The sequence below is a fragment of the Odocoileus virginianus genome, chromosome 23 (assembly GCF_023699985.2).
Source record: "Odocoileus virginianus isolate 20LAN1187 ecotype Illinois chromosome 23, Ovbor_1.2, whole genome shotgun sequence".
Lineage (NCBI taxonomy): Eukaryota > Metazoa > Chordata > Mammalia > Artiodactyla > Cervidae > Odocoileus > Odocoileus virginianus.
In genome coordinates, this window is record NC_069696.1 from 42,786,323 (window position 1) to 42,803,672 (window position 17,350).

The 17,350-nt window shown below is 48.5% G+C and overlaps 1 protein-coding gene across 4 annotated transcripts in view; it reads left to right on the forward strand.

Moving 5' to 3' along the window:
• Positions 1 to 17,350, forward strand: part of SYN3 (synapsin III) — a 472,322-nt gene that overhangs the window by 429,737 nt on the left and 25,235 nt on the right. For all 4 annotated transcript variants that reach the window (XR_011483033.1, XM_070453985.1, XM_070453984.1 and 1 more), the window contains exon 8: positions 13,570 to 13,712. Coding sequence is in view for 3 of the 4 variants with exons in the window: in XM_070453985.1 (XP_070310086.1) it covers positions 13,570 to 13,712 (143 nt within the window). In the remaining variant the exon portion in view is untranslated. The remainder of the gene's footprint in view (positions 1 to 13,569; positions 13,713 to 17,350) is intronic.

The following is a 17,350-nucleotide window of genomic DNA, read 5'->3' on the forward strand; positions in this document are numbered from 1 at the left end:
ACCCACACCATGTCAGCCTCATCAACTCTAGATTCAGCTCAAGAGTTCCCTGAACTTCTCCCCGCACCCTCAGTGGGCGTGACCCGACTATGTGCCTGTACCGTGCCCGTGCAGAATTCTGCTGCTCCACAGGCAACTCTACTGCACCTTCAGCTGCATGCCTGACTCCCCTTACAGACTGTGAGCATCTTAGAAGTGAGGAGAGGGATGATGAATTGCTGAGGGCATGCTCCGGGCCAGCACTGCCAGAGGACTGGACACAGATTAGCTTCTTCCTCTTACCTAGAAGGCATCTGAGTCAGGTACTGATAACCATGTTGCAGCTGAGGGAGCTGGAAGAGAGAGGTTTTTGATGTTTGATATTTGGTGAGCCAGAGTTCAAAGCCAGGAGGTCTGGCTTCAGAGATCTCACTCTTAACCTCAATTTACATTTTTTAAATTCGCATATAATTGACACATAACATTGTGTAAGTTTAAGGTGTACATGTTGACTTGATACATTCACGTATTGCAGTATGCTTACCATCATAGCATAGCTAAAACCTTCCTTTGTCCCATCGCATAGTTATCATTTCTTTTTTTGTGGTAAGAAAAAATTTACCACCTGCTCTTAGTGACTTTGAAATATATAATACAGTACTGTTGACTATAATCACTTTACCATGCACCAGATCTCCAGAGTTCATTCATCCTCTAGTTGTCTACTTATACCCTTCAATAATATCTCCCCAATTTCCCCTCCCCCAGCCCCTGTAACCACCATGCTATAGTGTGTTTCTCTGAGATTGGTTTTCTTAGATTTACGTATAAATGAGATCATATAGTATTTGTCTTTCTCTGCCTGATTTGTCTCATTAACATAATGCTCTCAATGTCCATCCATGTGGTCACAAATGGCAGGGTATCCTTCTTTTGGGGGGCTCAATTATATATATATATATATATATGTATGTATGTATATACATATATATGTATGTATGTGTATAATATACACACACGTGTACCCCCAAATTTTCTTTATCCATTCATACACTGACAGACACCACTTAGGCTGTTTCCATATCTTGGCTGTTGTGGAGAATGCTGCCCTCAATTGACTTTCATCTCCTAAGCTAGCATGGTTAATTTTGAAGCCAGGAGTTCAGAGAAGGAAGGCAACTTGCTGGAACTGGAGTCGAGGCCTCTTGGCTCTCGGTGGTCTTTTTCTTTGGTTTGGTTGGCCTTGTGCCTCTGCCATGAAAGCCCAAGCTGATGGCCTGGAAGGGGAGGCGGGACCCTGGGCGACAGACAGACAGACATGGCCCGAAGCAGTGAGAGGCCCACAGAAAGGTTGCAATAAGAAGCCTGGCTGAGGGAGCATCTGCTTGGTTCGCTTGGCTTGGTGTGTTTGCATTGCACAGATCTGGAATCCGACCCTGCCCGGGAGGCTCTGAGGCTCCCTTTATTCTCCTGTTGGGCAGAGAAGAGACTGGGGTGGAGCAGCTTAGCCCAGAAGTGCTGACAGGAAGGCAAAGCCGGTCAAGTCCAGGGTCGAGACACTCCCTGGGAAAGCCCAGACAAAGGGGAATGCTCGACAGGGGCCTGGGGGAGACGGGCTTGCTGTCAGGCCCTGTCGTGCAGAGGGGCGATCATGTCACGTGAGTCAGACCTCTCCAAGCCAACCAACACGGTGCCTTGCCTGGAGGTCACATTCTCAGACCCCGAAGAGGAGGCTTACTATGGATGGCTTCAGGCAAGGAAAAGGCAGATGTTAATGAGCCCTGCAAGGAGCCTGCTGCCCTCTCTTCAGCCCACAAAGGTCTCACAAGGAAGGGGGGAAAGGGCAGGAGAGAGGTTCCAGTTGGGTCAAGGGAAGATTCTGGCAACTTGGATAAAACCACTAGTAAGGTGCTATTTTGCTCTTCATTGTGGAAGTTCTCCTATGAGGAACCACTGAATGAATGCCTTTTCAAATTAAGTGTTAAGGGACAAAAAAGTTGACTCTTCAACACAACTGGGACACTTTGTCATAATAGCACCCCTGAGTCTGGATTGGAAGAAGCATGAAAGGTCCTCAACCAGCCTCATGCCTGACTTTACTGCTAGAACACCCTTTTCCAACCAGTCAGCCATGTTGCAGGCACCGTGGGAGGGGTTGTGGTACAGTAAGAGTAAGGTGTTTGAAAAATCAAATGCATTTGTACGAATAAAGGTATTAAAGAACATGGCTTAGTTGTGCAGGCAAATGGGTTTCCAGAATTAGACAGGCTTGCCCATCAAATGCACACATTGCTGGGCTGCCTCAGGCTTCCCTGTGTTGGGCCTGACTCAGAAAACTTACGACCTGAGAAGCGGAGCAGACTAGTGCTGTTTGTGGGCAGACAGCTCCCAGAGACAAAGGAGAGGAAAATGAGCGGGGCTTCTCCATTTGCCCATTTCTCCTTCAGACCCTCTGCTCTGAATCTGTCACTTCTGAGGAGGACGAGTCGGGGGTGGGTGGGGGGTGGGCAGATGAGCCAGCAATGTCGCTCCCTCCACGTAGAAAGAAACTGCAGGAGTTTGGAAATAAGAGACTCCCCTAATAGCTTTCCTCCATCCTAAAGGTACCCTGCTGCTGAAGACAAGGACCGAGAGCCCCAGGGAGGGAGGGGAAACATGTGTCTCCAACAGGAGCCTCAGCGAGGACACCTTCCTGCAGACAGCCTCATGGCCCGCAGAGCAGGCTTAGACAGCCAGCAGCCAGTAAATGCGTCGACCCTGCAAGAAACGGAAAATTCCACCTCAAACTGGCTCAAATACTCTGAAAGCCCAAGGATTAGTGTTTCAGTGTCACTGAGGTCCTAGGCGCATTCTATCTCTGCCGACTGGCCCCAGTCCCAGCTTCACTCTTGGGCAGCTTCCTCGGTCTTACCCCTGCTGCTAGCGGCATTCTGGGATGTTCTCTTCCGTCTCATTGAGCTGATCTATTCAGGAGTCCAGCCGTGGGCCACTGAGAGAAGAGTGCCGTGTTCTGGTTAACTGAATATAGTCTGAATTCACCTCTTGTGTGGGAATAACTTCAGTTCCCCCTGAAGCCCATGGTCAGGTGGAGGTGGGTAGATGCCTAAACAAAACTGGAGTTTTGTTAGGATGGAGGAAATGGGGAATAAGTTTTGAGTAGACCCTGAGATGGGGACTTGCTTCAAGAGGCACACTGGGGTCTGAGCTTGGAAGCACTGCCTTGGGAAGTGAGGGAAGCAGGATTAGGCGGGGGAGAAGTTGAACTGCAGTGCAGTTACAGTAGGGACCTCAGCTGACTCCATAAGGAGTTCCAGGGCTGAGGTGGCCCTTCAGAATCATCCCAAATCATGGCAAGGGGCTGTGCCATTGAACTCCTGCCCCAATCAATCATCAGGTGTGGGCTGCCCTAGGAGTGTGGTGTAGGCTTGGGCAAGGTATCTCCCCTACCTAATATGTCACATATGTATTTGTTTACTAACTCCTCACCCAACCCCATCAGTGTATTACCTGGTGCCCACAACAGTGCCTGGCTTACAGTAGGGGCTCAGTATTTATCAAATGAATGGCTGGATTTGGGAGCCAGACAGACTTTAGCTGGAATCTCAGCACTTCCATATGTGAGCTCTAGGTCCTGCAGCCAGTTAGATAACCTTGCTGGGCCACAGTCTTTTCATGTGTGAAATGGGGAAGTCACAGTACTTACTATGTAGGATTGTCATAAAGGCCATGTGAATTAATACACAGCTGTTACAGTAGCCCATTAAGAGTAGCCGCCTGGTCCATCGTTATTGTTGTTACAGTCATTATTATTGTTTATTCACCAGATGAGTCAAACAGTCCCCACCCAGAGGGCCCCTGCCCCCAGCCTCTTCTTTCCACCCAGAGGTAGAGGGATGATTCAGGTGGTGGCAGCCTGCCCAGTGAGTAACTCTGAGCCTCAGCCATGCCAGGGTCCCTGGCACAGGCTACCCTGCCCAAGAGGCCCTGGGGTTGAGTCATCTGGGCCACAATTCCAGCTGGGGGACACCTCGGCTGTGGAGCTTGGCTGGCAGAGTTTGTCCTCCCCGAGACCTTCCAGGAAGAGACTGGGCACCTGCCCCATTGTACTCCCAGGGGCTACCCTTTGCCAGCTCCAGTCTATCTGTCAGGAGAGTTTGCAAAAGAGCCAAGGGTGGGGGTGGGAAGGAAAAAGATCGAAGGAAAAGAGTTGCCTCCATCCTTTGCTTTCAAAGCAGGGCAGTGTCGTGAACAGATCACGGGGTTCTGATCTCAGCGGACCAGTTTCGAGTCTCCATCCCTCCACTTACTGGCTGGGGCACCTTGGACAAGTCCTTTGCTTCTCTGAGTCTCACCGGTGAACTGGGAGGTTACAGGGAGGCTTCACTGCATGGTCATGTTGTCTGCAAGCCCCACATCATCCGTGAAGAGTTCTCAGATCTGCTCTCTGTCGTCTCTGAACTTCAGTGACTCTTATAAAAGGGGAGGAGGAATTCTCTGTCTCCACATTTCCCCCACCTCCCACAGGGAAGAGGTAGGGCCAATCTGATACATCCTTCCTTCCTTTATTCATTCAGCAGCTCTCTATTGAGCACCTGCAGCATGCCAGGTGCCGTGCTAGCATGGGGTATAGGAATCTCGGGCTAGTGGGAGAGGCAGATAGGGTATAAATGAGCAAATAAATACACTTATAAACTTTACTCAGTACAGGCAGAAGAACAACAGGTTGTTAAGAGAGAAAAACATGGTAGAACTGTTGGAGAAACTTCTGAGGTGGTGGCCCGTGAGCACAGACTTGAGGAAAGAGAATGAGCCAGCCTTGCAAGAGCAATAGTGAAGATACTTCCAGAGAGAAGCGCATATGCAAAAGCCCAAAGGCAGGAAAGCGCTGGGGTGGTTGAAGAAGTGCCAGGGGACCAGTGTGTGGGAGCCTTGCGGACACGTGCAGAGAGTCTGAGAGGAGGCGAGGAAAGGGGCTGGGTGCGCAGGGGGCCCACCTCCTGCTGCCCCTCATCTCAGGGATCAGCCTTGCATGGCCTGTTCCCACTGCCCCGACACAGTGGCCTTGTTATTTTTTTTCCAATTTTATAGTTGTTTACAGAGACACGGCTCATGAGGGTACACCATGGCTGGATTCCCCAAGCTGTTTGTGAAGAGTAAGTGAGATGCTGTAGAAAATCGGTATAGTACAGTTCCTGGCACAGTTAGTGCTCAAGGAAAAATAGGTGTCTTGAAAGAATACATGTAAAAATAATGAGAATATTTATAGCCCCATGCCAACACCGACTTCGAACTGTTTCTCTGAGATTTAAAAGAGAAGAGAAGCCTTGGGTTTCAAGTCATCCTCTTCTCCATAATCACAGCCAAGAAAGTTGGAGTAAAATCCATCACCTCATCTGGGAAACCTGCCCTGGCTCCCACCGCAGGGTGCATCAGGGTCCCTGTGTCGCAGCATCTGTCACCCTCTATTGAATTGTCTGGTTACCGGTCTTTCCCATGGACTGTGAACTCCTCAGTAACAGGGACTGTTCCTTGATGCTCCATTTAATATAGTAGTTAAACAACATTTTATTTCAGATAGGTTTAAGGACTAGTCCAAATTGCTTACTCTCATTAGCTAGCCCACCTTTAAGCTAAGAGACTGGTCTTGATGAATCAATCTAGAATAGAATTAATGTCATTTAAAAAGCACAGTATCCTTGTAACTTTCCTAAGGTGGGGACTGGTTTAAAGTACAGACCGGTTTATTGGCTATCCCACCCCAGCGGATTTCTCAAACCCACGTTTCACAGAAGGAGCAGACAGGCTCTTCTCCAGGGACATTGCACCAGAGGCTTGCGTTATCCGCTGCTGGGGGAGGGTGCCAGAAGTAATAACATTAGGCCCACAGTTCCCAAACTCTGTGCCCAAGGACCTAGGGCAGCAGAGTGTCTTTTAAATTTTCAGGGGGAAACACAGCAGTTCTCGGCATCAGTCAATCACCATGCAAATTACTAGCCGAGGTGGTTCACAGTTTCAACATTAGATCACAGCGTGTTCCTTTCAGTGACATCACATCTTTGCAAAACTGGGATTTTGGTGGTGGTTGTGCTGAAAGGCAAGTACTATATGAGAATCGGTATGGAACAGGAAATGGGGGTGAAGTGTCTACTCTGACTCTAAGGTCCGGGAATGTGTGCAGTGCCCAGCAAGCACACACCGCTCGTTTGTAAGTGATTGTAGTTACTTATGAATGGAATAAAAATATTATGTACATTGTTTATTTCAGTGACTAAGCTAATAGGACATAAATAGTTGGCACTTCTTTTGGCCTTGGAATGCCGTGAAATCATTCTTTAGATGGGCATCATACATCCAGAAAGTGGGGACTTGTGCATTAGGTTCTTTGTAACTCCCATTTAACTCTTAAGCTTTTGATGCTGAGCTCAGGAATGATTTTGAGCTAAACTCTGTGAGCGTGGCTTAATGATGTACACATGGAACCTACCCTTGAGAGTCAAGGAGCTACAAGGCTGGGAAATATTTACTGGGAGGGAAAACAGATATTTAGCTCATCTCTCTCACTCCATCTAACTAGCTTCTTAATGAGTGTAGACCACTTTGGAATGAGCTGGAAGCACGCCTTCCTGTTATAAAAACAGAAAAACAAGCATGCATTTGTGTGCCAGGGTTATGGTTTTATTATCTCAAACTAGGAGTGGCCTGAATATCCAGCTGGCTCGACCAGCTAATTATTGCCGGAAAGAGAGACTACAGAGCAAGTGTTCTGAAGCTACAGTTATTATTTTTGGTAGATCCCCCAGCTTAGCTTTTAGCTTATTCAGAAATAAATCAGCCAGTTCAGTAAATTGCCTCATATAGTTAGTTATCTTTGAAGAAAACAAGCTTGCCCCGGTCATCACAGCAGATGGAACCTGCTCCATACTGGGCCTTCGACAGAAACCTGATGGAGATGGATTTGGCTGGGGTGAGCTGCTGGTCATACTCGCCTGAAACATTTTCTAGGCTATTGAAATAGGGCGATGGGCTTCAATGGCTCATGTGTTTTTCTATCAATGTTGATTCTGAACCATCTTCTAGGAAGGATCTTGGCCCCATTCCCAGCATTCACCGCTGAGGGCAAGTGGGATTGCCCTTCCTCCAAGCATGAATCCCTCTTAGTCCTCAGCTTCCACGAAAAAACTTCAAGGCTCTGTTTTCTGCTGATACTTGTGAGTCTCTTTTCAACAGGCAGCATCAGCTCCAGGGCCACTGTACCACCTTTTCCCTTTGCCTGGATTCTCTTCATCCAGCTGTTCCCATGACTGGCCCCTTCATTCATTCTTTCAGCAAACATTGAGGCATCTGCTGTGTGCCAAACACTATGCTGGGTTTCAAGGTATAAAAAGGAATGATAATAATAGTTAACATTTGTTGAAGGTCTGTAATGAATGAAGAGTTCTTCTAAACCATTTACATATATGGTTTTTTTGATGCTCATTTGATGCTCAGCAGCAATCAAGTCATCCACATTGGATATTAACAAGTTACCCACATTTTGCTAATAAGGAAAGTAAGACACAGAGAAGCTAAGTACCTTCCCCAAGGTCACACAGCTAACAAGTGAGGGAGCTGGGCTTTGAGCTTGCATTCTTCAACATTTTGTTGTATTGTCTCCCAAGAAAGACACAGGAGGCTCTGGTTTTATTCAGTATTTGGCTTACATTTTAATGGAGGAGAGAGACAATAATCACATTAGCAAGTAAGTCATTTCAGCTAGTCAAAGATGGTAAGAAAAAAAATAGTAATAATTCAGTAGAGACTTCTCAGAGTGGGCAGGAAGGAGTAGCTACTTGATATCAAGTAGCTGGAAAAGCCTCTGAGAAAAACAGCCGTGGGAAGGTGCCCAGGAAAATGATTTCAAGCAGAGAGAATAGCAAGTGCAAAAGCAGTGAGGCAGGGACAAGTTGGGCAGAGTGCAAAAGAAAGAGATGACCGGGAACCAGATCGTAGAAGCTTTTTTACCTGGGCTGCACGCATTTTCCTGGGGAGCTTCCAAAAATACTGATGCCTTGGCCCATGCCCAGAGATTCTGAGGAAATCAGTCTGAGGTTTTGGCTCAGGCAAGAGGAATTCTAAATGAGATGACTGCAGCTGTCCAGGGCAGGACGGTGGTGGCTTGGACCAGGGCAATGGTGGTGGAAAGGCAGCCTCTGTCCTTCAGCCCCGCTCCCTCCACACTGCCCACCTGTGGTCCATGGGAGGCATACACATCCTTAGCCTGGATAAACCAAAGGCAGGATGCTCCCCTGCAGATAGCCTGGGAAGGATTCAGCACCAGAGATATATCAGTCTTGGTGGGTGTCCCACTGAAGCCCCTACTGGACATAGCACAAGGGAGAGTGGTAGGTTGACATAACCTTTTCCTAAGAAATCATCATCTCACAATCTCTAATCTCTGACAGCCCAACCTCATTATATCAACGTGGGTGAAACTATCAGTGCTTGGCCATAGTGGTGTCTGTCACAGCTCACTCTGGGAGGTGGCATCTTTGTCTTCTTGCTACAGCACTAGCGAGACAGAGTGTTCATCGGGGTTGTGCAAACAAATGGAAACCATGAGAAGGCTATACATAGATTTATTTTAAGACATTGGTTTATGTGATTAATTTGGTGGTGCTAGTGGTAAAGAATCCACCTGCCAATGCAGGAGACATAAGAGATGCAGGTTCAGTCCCTGGGTTGGGAAGATTCCCTGGAGGAGGGCATGGCAACCCACTCTGGAATTCTTGCCTGGAGAATCCCCTGGACAGAGAGGAGCCTGGCAGGATACAGCCCATGGGGTCACAAAGAGTTGGACATAACTGAGAGATTTTGCTCGCATGTTGGGATGGGTTAAGAAGAGAGTGACCTGGGCATGCAGGCTTGCATCCGGTGGGTGAAAACCAGACTCAAGGCAAAGAGCCAAGACTTTCCGTGTATGATCAGTCATTGGAACCATTCGAACACTCTTGGTCTAATATACAGTAGGACAAGTTCCCTGAGACGGTATGAGCTTCCTTGCCCAGCAGTGAGCTCCCTGTTACTGCTTGAGGTGTTCAAGCAAATAGCACACAGTCTGCTGAGGCTGTAAGGATGACTTTCCCATCCCAGGCCTGGATGAAGCCCACCGAGGAGATTCAGAACTGTCTCTCAACTCCTCTCTCCCTCTGCACATGTCTGCGAACGTGCAAGCACAGACACTCACATTCACACTCACACGAGGGAGGTGAAGTAGTTCAGAAAGCTGGAGAGGAGGAGCGCGTGAGAAACCACACAGGGATCCAGCGAGGGAAACAGGAGGAGAGATGGGAAGGCAGGGGGACGGAGACCACACTGAGATGGGTGGGGAAAGTGGGGAAGGGGAGGAGGAGGGAAAGGAAGGGATGGAGAGAGATGGGAGGAGTGGGAGGTGGGCAGGGCCAGAGAGGAGACAGGTGATACTAGACGTAGGGGGGAAAGTATGGGAGAAGGCAGGGGCCAGGAGGAGGAGAGGTGGGAAAGGCGGAAGGAGGAGGACACAAGAGACAGTGCGGGGCCGCAGAGCGGGTAGGGAGGTGGGTGAGGATGTGAGTCTTCAGAGTCAGGGAATTCGCTGGGCACAGGTCCCCAGAGCAGCACATGGGTCATCTTGAGTCACAGCTCATTTAGAGCTTCCTGTTTTCAGCTTGTCTCTGTGGACAGTTGGAGGGGTTTCCAGCCAGTAAATACATTGGCGTGCCAAGACTCCCTCCCTAGCTGTGGCCGTCCCATGGCTGCCCGTCCCCAACACCTTCTCACGCCACCTCCCTTTACGCCCTGAGCACCAGCCCAGCAGCTCCCCCAGCACCCCCCAAAAGGCCACCTGCTCCCCTCTGCAAGGCCCCTGACTTCACCGGGGTCTCAAGACTCATGAAGGAAGCCGTAAGCCTCTTCCAAGCACTGCACTCAGGCTCACCGATTGCGCCACAGGCGCTCCACTAGGAAGCTGTAAACCTTTTAAGTGTGGAATCCAGCCCAAGCATTTACAGAAAATTTTACTTTATAAAACAAGTTTCCCTGAAGCACAGTTTCTTTGCCTTTTTCCAAGACCCCATATTTTTCCTTCCATCCCCTTGCACCCTTCCCAGTTACAAGCACATCTTTATCCATCCTTCTTCAACTCAGCCCAGCAGACGTGTCTGGGCCTTCCACAACATTCCAGACAGCAGGGTTACAACTGGGAACAAGATGCCTTGTCTGCCCTCAGGAAGCTCGTGTCTAATGGGGAGACAGACATGGGTAGAGCCAGGGGTGGAGTCAGGTTTTATGGGGCTCAGACAGCACCCAACTTGAGAATAAAATTACCAGCCCATGTATAAGAAACCTGGGTTACGTGTTTAGTCCTAGAGAGGACAGGATGAGTGCCCCATCCAAACACCCGACTCTAGGAGAGAAGGGTTCACAAAGGAAGGTTGAGATGACCATTAATTAATTAAACCACTGCATCTGTACTTTCTCTCTTTGCTCTCTTTTGTCTATCCTGTGAATAAATGAATGCATACATGATGCATTCTACAGATATTTACTTAAGGATGAAGTTTAGTTTCTGTAACAAAAACCTAAGATGGCTTAAACAAGCTAGGACCTTCCCTCTCACGTAACTGGCTCCTTCCATCCTTCCTTCCTGGGGTGTTGCCAGATGAGGAAAGAAAGAATTGTAAAGCATTCCTCCTTCCCGCCTCACACGCACACTTCCCTTTTAAGGCAGACCTGGAAGTTCAAACCCAACTTCTGCTCAAGTCCCGTTGACCAAAATGCGATCACCCAGCCTTGAGTACATGAGCACACACAGGTGCCAGGGAGATGAGGAAGTGTAATGTTTGTTCTGGATGGTCAGAATAACCCCCAGATTAAGGCGTTTCACAGCTATAGAAAAAGAGAATGGATGCTGTGGACAACTAGAAATCTCTCAGACAGCCTGTGGTGTATGTTGTGCTTACTAGGAAACTGAGGTGTGGAAGTAGCTCTGGCCCTTCCCAGGCCCATCCACTGACAAAACAGAATTAATTGAGCTGTCCCTGCAAGCTTCCAGCCCCATTCTTTAATTTCAGTAACTCTGACACTCTTTACCAGATCCCAAATGTTGGTCGAGAATGAAATACTGTGACCACCCAAGGGGTAGTTGAAGGAAGAGGAAGCAATATATAGACCATGAAGAAGTTGCCAGGGGAAAAAAAGGAAGAGAACCAGAAGAGAAGAGTGAAACCAAATTTCTAAAAGTTTAGCCATTTCACGTACCGTGGAGTGTCAAAGCAGCAAGAGGACCAAGAGAAACTCCATCGGATTCACCAATGAGGAGAGCAGAAGTGACCTTTGCCAGATCAGTTTGGGTGGAATAGTGGGGAATGGCATCCAAAGAGAGTTGGTTTGGGAGTGAGTGGGGAAATGAGGATGCTGGGATAGAGAGAGTAGTGGTACCTGAGGTACTGAAAAGCAGGAACAACTTGAGACTAGTGGATCCATGATCGTGTCGATTCAAAAGATAATCAATGAAGAGCAAGAGCTGAAAAATGCATGGCAGAAATACAGGTTGGCTGCTTTAACAAAGACCAAAATAACAGTGGCTTAAAGATTAAGGCTTACTTCGCTCTCATGTAGGAGTCTGAGCATACACAATCAAGGGCAGACTCGGGACACCATGGTGTGGGAAATCCAGGTTCCTTCCACCTTATTAGTCAGGCATGCTCAACATGCAGCTTCCATCGTGTGGCCCGTGAAGGCTGCACCAGCTCCCACCATCATGAAAACATCCCAGCCAGGTAGAAGGGAGAGGAAAAGGGAAGTTTTCTTTCAGTTTAAAGGCACCACCCAGAGGTTGCGCACATCACATCTCTTCACATTTTCACTAGCTGGACTTGGACCCTTGGCTACATCTCCCGAGATAAAGGAGATTGAGACAAAGTCATCTTTAGCTGAGAGGCCAAATCCCCAGAGAAAACTTAAGGGTCCTGTTACTGAGGAAAGAGGGAACAGCAAGCAATCAGAGCCTTAGAGGACCTAGGACAAGGGATGGTTTCGGCCTTCGGTGGGAGGAGGCTCGCTGTCTCAGAGGCGGGGACCCACGGAGAGCTGAGAGGAGAGGAGGTCTGCCAAGCTGTTTACAGCCTGCTGGGTGGAGAGCAGGCGTGAGTCGTAGGTACCCCTGAGGTGGTTCGGAGAGCTGTGCTTTTGTGGTCCTGGGTTTCATGCTCAGCTCTCTGCTCAGCTGCTCTCTGGCCTTGGACAAGGAGAGAAATCTCCGTTTCCACCTCTGTTAAATGGTCACAATAACACCCACACCCTGCCTGCCCCACAAGCCTGTTTCGAGTCCCAGAAGAGAACTGAGGAGATGTTCTGTAAGTGTTAGGCCGGGGCAGATGTGGGCGGCGGCCTTCCGGGGAATGGAGTGGTCTAGGCACTGCTGAGCCTGAAGGACAGGTGGGGAGGGGCTAGGAGAAGCTGTGAGGACAGCACCGTCCCGCACACGAGCGCCACACGCCCATCCCCACGGATCTGGCCTCTGCCCACTGCTGGCCAAGGAACCCCTCTGTTGTCCGAGTGAGGATAACAGGGGAGGGGGCACGCGGCCATGCACAGGGGCTGGAGCCAGCCTCTGGTGTGTCTTGAGATCGTCCTCCCAGAGCCTTGGCCTCGTCGCCTGCCCTTGGCCTTGGCAGCTCTCCTGAGACCTCTCGCCAACCCCAAGGCACACCCCATGTCCCTGGCCTCAGCCCCAGTAAACAGCATGACTGAGTTTCTCCCCCAGGCCTCTGGCCTAGCAGAGCTAGCTGTGTCCAGAGCGTGCACACTCCCAACACACTCTGTCCACACACATACATGCCCACACTGCCTGCACACTCAGAAGCACCACACCATGTGCATCACACATGCAAACACCACACACATATGCCACGAACTACACCTTCCACACACACTCTACACATCCCCCACAAACTTCACACACATAGCCCACGTGCACACACCTGCCTGTGCACACCACTCGTGGACACACATTTACACTGGTCTTTGTCTATCCCATATCACACCCCCTACCCGGCTCCCCACACTGCTGCAGGAGCGCTTTTTCTGAATCACAAACGTGGCTGCTTTCTTGTTTAAACTCCTCTCCTTCAAGTGGCTGTCCAGAACCTTCATGCCTACTTTCCAGCCCCTGCCAAAGCTGTTGAGGCCCACTGTGGTCTATTCCCTGAAGACCCTCTTCAGGTATCTCCACCCTCCTGCCCCCTCGGCCAGTCTGGACCACTGGCCCATCCCCCTCCCCCAGCTCCTCCTGCCACGTGCTTGTCCATCCTCCATCCTCTCCAGAGAACATACCTGCTTCATAGTCTGTGTGAGAATCGCATTCCCTCCCCTGACTCCTATTCAGAGCCCACCCCTCCTATGAAGACTCCCTTGACCTCCCCAGGTGGAATGCTGCCTTTGGGGAGCAACTTGGTGTCCTGTGTCTGCCTCCCCTGCCAGGCAGATGACCTTCTCACAGTCACTATATATGCACGGGGTAGGTGCTCAATGAACACCAGGTACGTGGTACTTATCCCCTCATCCTCCCAACAGATCAAAGTAGAAAACCAGCATGACTACCAGGACATCACCAGCATGGTGGCTATGGCCAAAACCTATGCCACCACTGAGGCCTTCATTGACTCCAAGTATGACATCCGCATCCAGAAAATTGGATCCAACTACAAAGCTTACATGTGAGTCTCTGGGCAGGGGCAGGGGCTGGGAGGCTGGGATGAAGGGTAGGAGCAGAGTGTGAGAGGAACCGAGACTAAAGATGCATGGCATGCCCTGTCTTTCTGTCCCATGGCAGAGACCCCATAGGGACATCTTCTCTTCCCTTTCTGTCTCCTTTACTTCCCTCCATCTCTAGTTAGCACAGAGGCAGGCTGCTGTTCCATCATGGCTTATTCCAGGGCAAAAATCTGTCTACCTAAATGAAGGCCGTTTCCCCCAGAGAAATAAAGACTGTTGGCCTCCTTGAAGAGGTTTACATGGGAGGGACACCTGGGGACACATCAAGGACGGCCTTGAGTGCCTTGCTGAGGATTTTGGATTTTCTTCTCTTCCCTTCTGAGCAGAGAAGTGTCATGACCTGACCTGTAACCATGAAAGGAAGGCTCTGGGGCTATGGGCGGCAAAAGGGTTTCTCTGGGACTATAAGATCAGGTAGGAGATTATACCAGATTTCTTCACCTGCAAGCAGTAAAAACCACATCTGACTAATATGGTGGAATATTTTTAAAGGGAATTTATTAGAAACCCATGGATGATCAGAAACTTAAAAAAAATAACTAACCCCAAATTACCAATTTCAGAAATATTGGGATTCAGGGCAGCCCCAGGAATCTGGGTAGCCAGAAGTAATAGACAATCTTCATGGCACCCCATTAGGAAGGGAAATCTACCATAATCATTTTCAGGGCTTAATTACAATTCCACGGAAACAGTGCTGATTAGTCCAACAGTGGTCACATGATTATCAGAAGAAGGCAGACGATCAGTATAGAGAGACCCACCGAGACAGCATGCAACACAGGCAGGGTCATTGTCCTGTGGAGATAGAGGTTATGTGACTCAAAAAAAAGGGACGAATGCCAGAAAATTCATCACACATTCAATCCAGGGGTGGTTCAGGCAAATAATGACTCATGCTGGAGCTGTGGTTACGAGGATGAGTGGGAGCTCCTGACTGCATGGAGGGCTTGGTCTTTTCTGCTCCAAGGCCTCGCTGTCTTACTTTGGAATAGTGCTGGTTCCACTTGAAATGATGAGACTCCAGAGAGGCAATAAATGTCTGGTCTCCAAGTCTGGATGGAGTGCTGATTGCATGGTTCCACCTTTGAGGACTGCAACAGATGGTTCTGGACAGTTGGAAAATCTCTCTATGTGCTTCTGTGTGGTGGAGCTGTGCTCTAGGTCAGGGTCAGCAAACCACAGCCCACAGGCCAAATCTAGCTTCCACCTGTCTCAGTAAGTAAGGTTGCATTGATCACAGCCATACAGTTCCATTTCTGTATTATCTAGGGTTACTTTTACTCTGTCTGGATTGCTTAGACTGGAGGTTGGCAATTTTTTTTCTGGAAGTGGCCAGATGGTCATTTTAGGCTCTGCAGGCCTCACAGTTTGAGTTGCAACCACTCCACTCTGCCACTGCCTGGAAAACTGGAGAACATGCAATCCATTGACCTACAAGGAAATATGCCCAGGAAAGGGATGGAGCCAAGGAATACTTCGGCCTGTCTTGCCAACCATTCTCCCACCCAGGAGCCAGGCCAAACCTGTCACTGCTCTCAGATGCCTTCAGGGCGATAAAGTCACCTCCCCACACCCATAGCCCCTCTGAGTCGGAGAACATTCTAGTGTATGGTCCAACACATTCCTGAGGCCTCCACCATCCCTCATGATGTCATTTCCCTCCTCTCCTCATTGTTAGCGTTTCCACTTGACATTGACGACACCTTGCCCCAGTTTCTCTCCTTGAGGATTACCTCATTGCCGCCTTCTTTATGCTGAGCCTTTCTGTCCCGACAGCTCCAATTTGTCATTAGTTATGGTGTTTCCTGGAGCCTGCGTTGGCCCACGTCCGAGGGAAGGGGTTCGTGTCAGACCTCAGTGGAGAACGCCCTCTCCACCCATGACCGTCAACGTCCTTTCTGGCCCACTTCCTGCCCTGCACTCAGGCCTTTGTGCTTGTTGCTACTGAGGGCCATTGTGTCTAAGTCCTCTCGGCAGACACAGCTGGGAAATAAATGTGTGTATCTCAACCCGTGTATACACACGTCTGTAATTATTTCTCTCTGTATATATCCATCTATAGCTAAAGCTAAACAGTTCATATTGATGTGTCAGACTTCAACTAGTACTCGGTTTTCAACATGATTCACTTTAGCCTTCCCAAGTTGCTTATCTGTAACTTTCCACTCCCAGCAGGGAAAAAAACCTGGCTTCCCCCATCCTCCATCCACATACTTCTTTGTTCAATCCCAGCACATGTGTATAGTTGCAGAACTGTCAAGCTGTAGCCCCATGAGAAACAACTTTGCCAACCATGACACAGGACTTATATATGGTTTCTTCTGTACTTAGGCACCCAGTCTCCAAAAATTTCCAAAGTTAGTTAGATCAGCACCTTTCCACTCACTCCTGCCCTCTTCAACAAGGGGGTCAGCATCAAACCTGTGTCATAAACATAGATTCCATTGTCACAGCCTAAATTCCATCCTACTGTAAAGCAGCTGCATCATGTTTGGGCCAATCGACTTTTTTCCCCAAACCTGTGATTGGCTCTGCCATGGAGATTCATGGTAAGAGCACAGAGTTTCTCAGATATGGTTTGGTGGCTTCTGTCACTCAGTGGGACTGATGATAATAATAATGCCCATCATTAGGTTTTGTGAGTCTGAAGCCTGTGTTTACAAAGCTTTTAGACCCATGTCTCAGACATAGAAAGCACTCACTAAATATCAGCTCTATCATTAGCTTCTTGGAACGAAACCAATCTAGCTTGTGCTCCTGCTGTTTCTGGCATTAGAATGCTTTCTTTTCTCATCTACACTTACTGAAAAATAATAGTAGCACCCACTGTACTAAGAGATTTATGAGAATCTTTCCTTTAATCCACATGATGCACTATAAGTACTGCACTAAAATGGTTCCTATTTACTAATGAGAAAATACTCAGAAGTATTGTCCATGGTTATACTAGGAAGCACTACAATCAAGATTCAAACGTGTACCTGTCTGACTCAAGTCAGTTCTTACCTTCACTTGTCACTATACAGATTCCACTCTACCATATCCTACTCATCCTTCCAGGTACATCTCAGTCACCACCTTCTGGGGTCACATAAAGTATCTAAACAGTTGTTTCCCCAGAATGCCTCACACCTATGTGTACTGCTAACCCTACCATGCCTATGTTCTGGTTTTACCTAGTCTACCCTTTAAGGTAGTGAACAGCTGGAGGAGGTGAGTCATCTCTGCACACTCAGATTAGCCCTGTAGTTAGGACATAGGGTGGCCTGATGATTGTTTGCCAAATTGAATTTAATTGCATTGAGTTGAACTGAACTGAACTGAACCAACTGAAGCTTATCAATGTCACTAAAACACTTTAATCATTATGGCTCTTGTTGGCCACCTGTTCTCAGCATCTGCTATCCTCAGATACATTGTATTTTCTCTTTTAAAAAGACATTTGATAGCACTGGTTCACCCTTGAAGCTCAATCACATGCCTTTCCTTGGTCGTGAAACAGATCAGTTTATCACTTCCATTTTGCTTAAAGCCATTCAGTCTTTGCTGAATCCAGATATGCCACTGGATTTTCTCT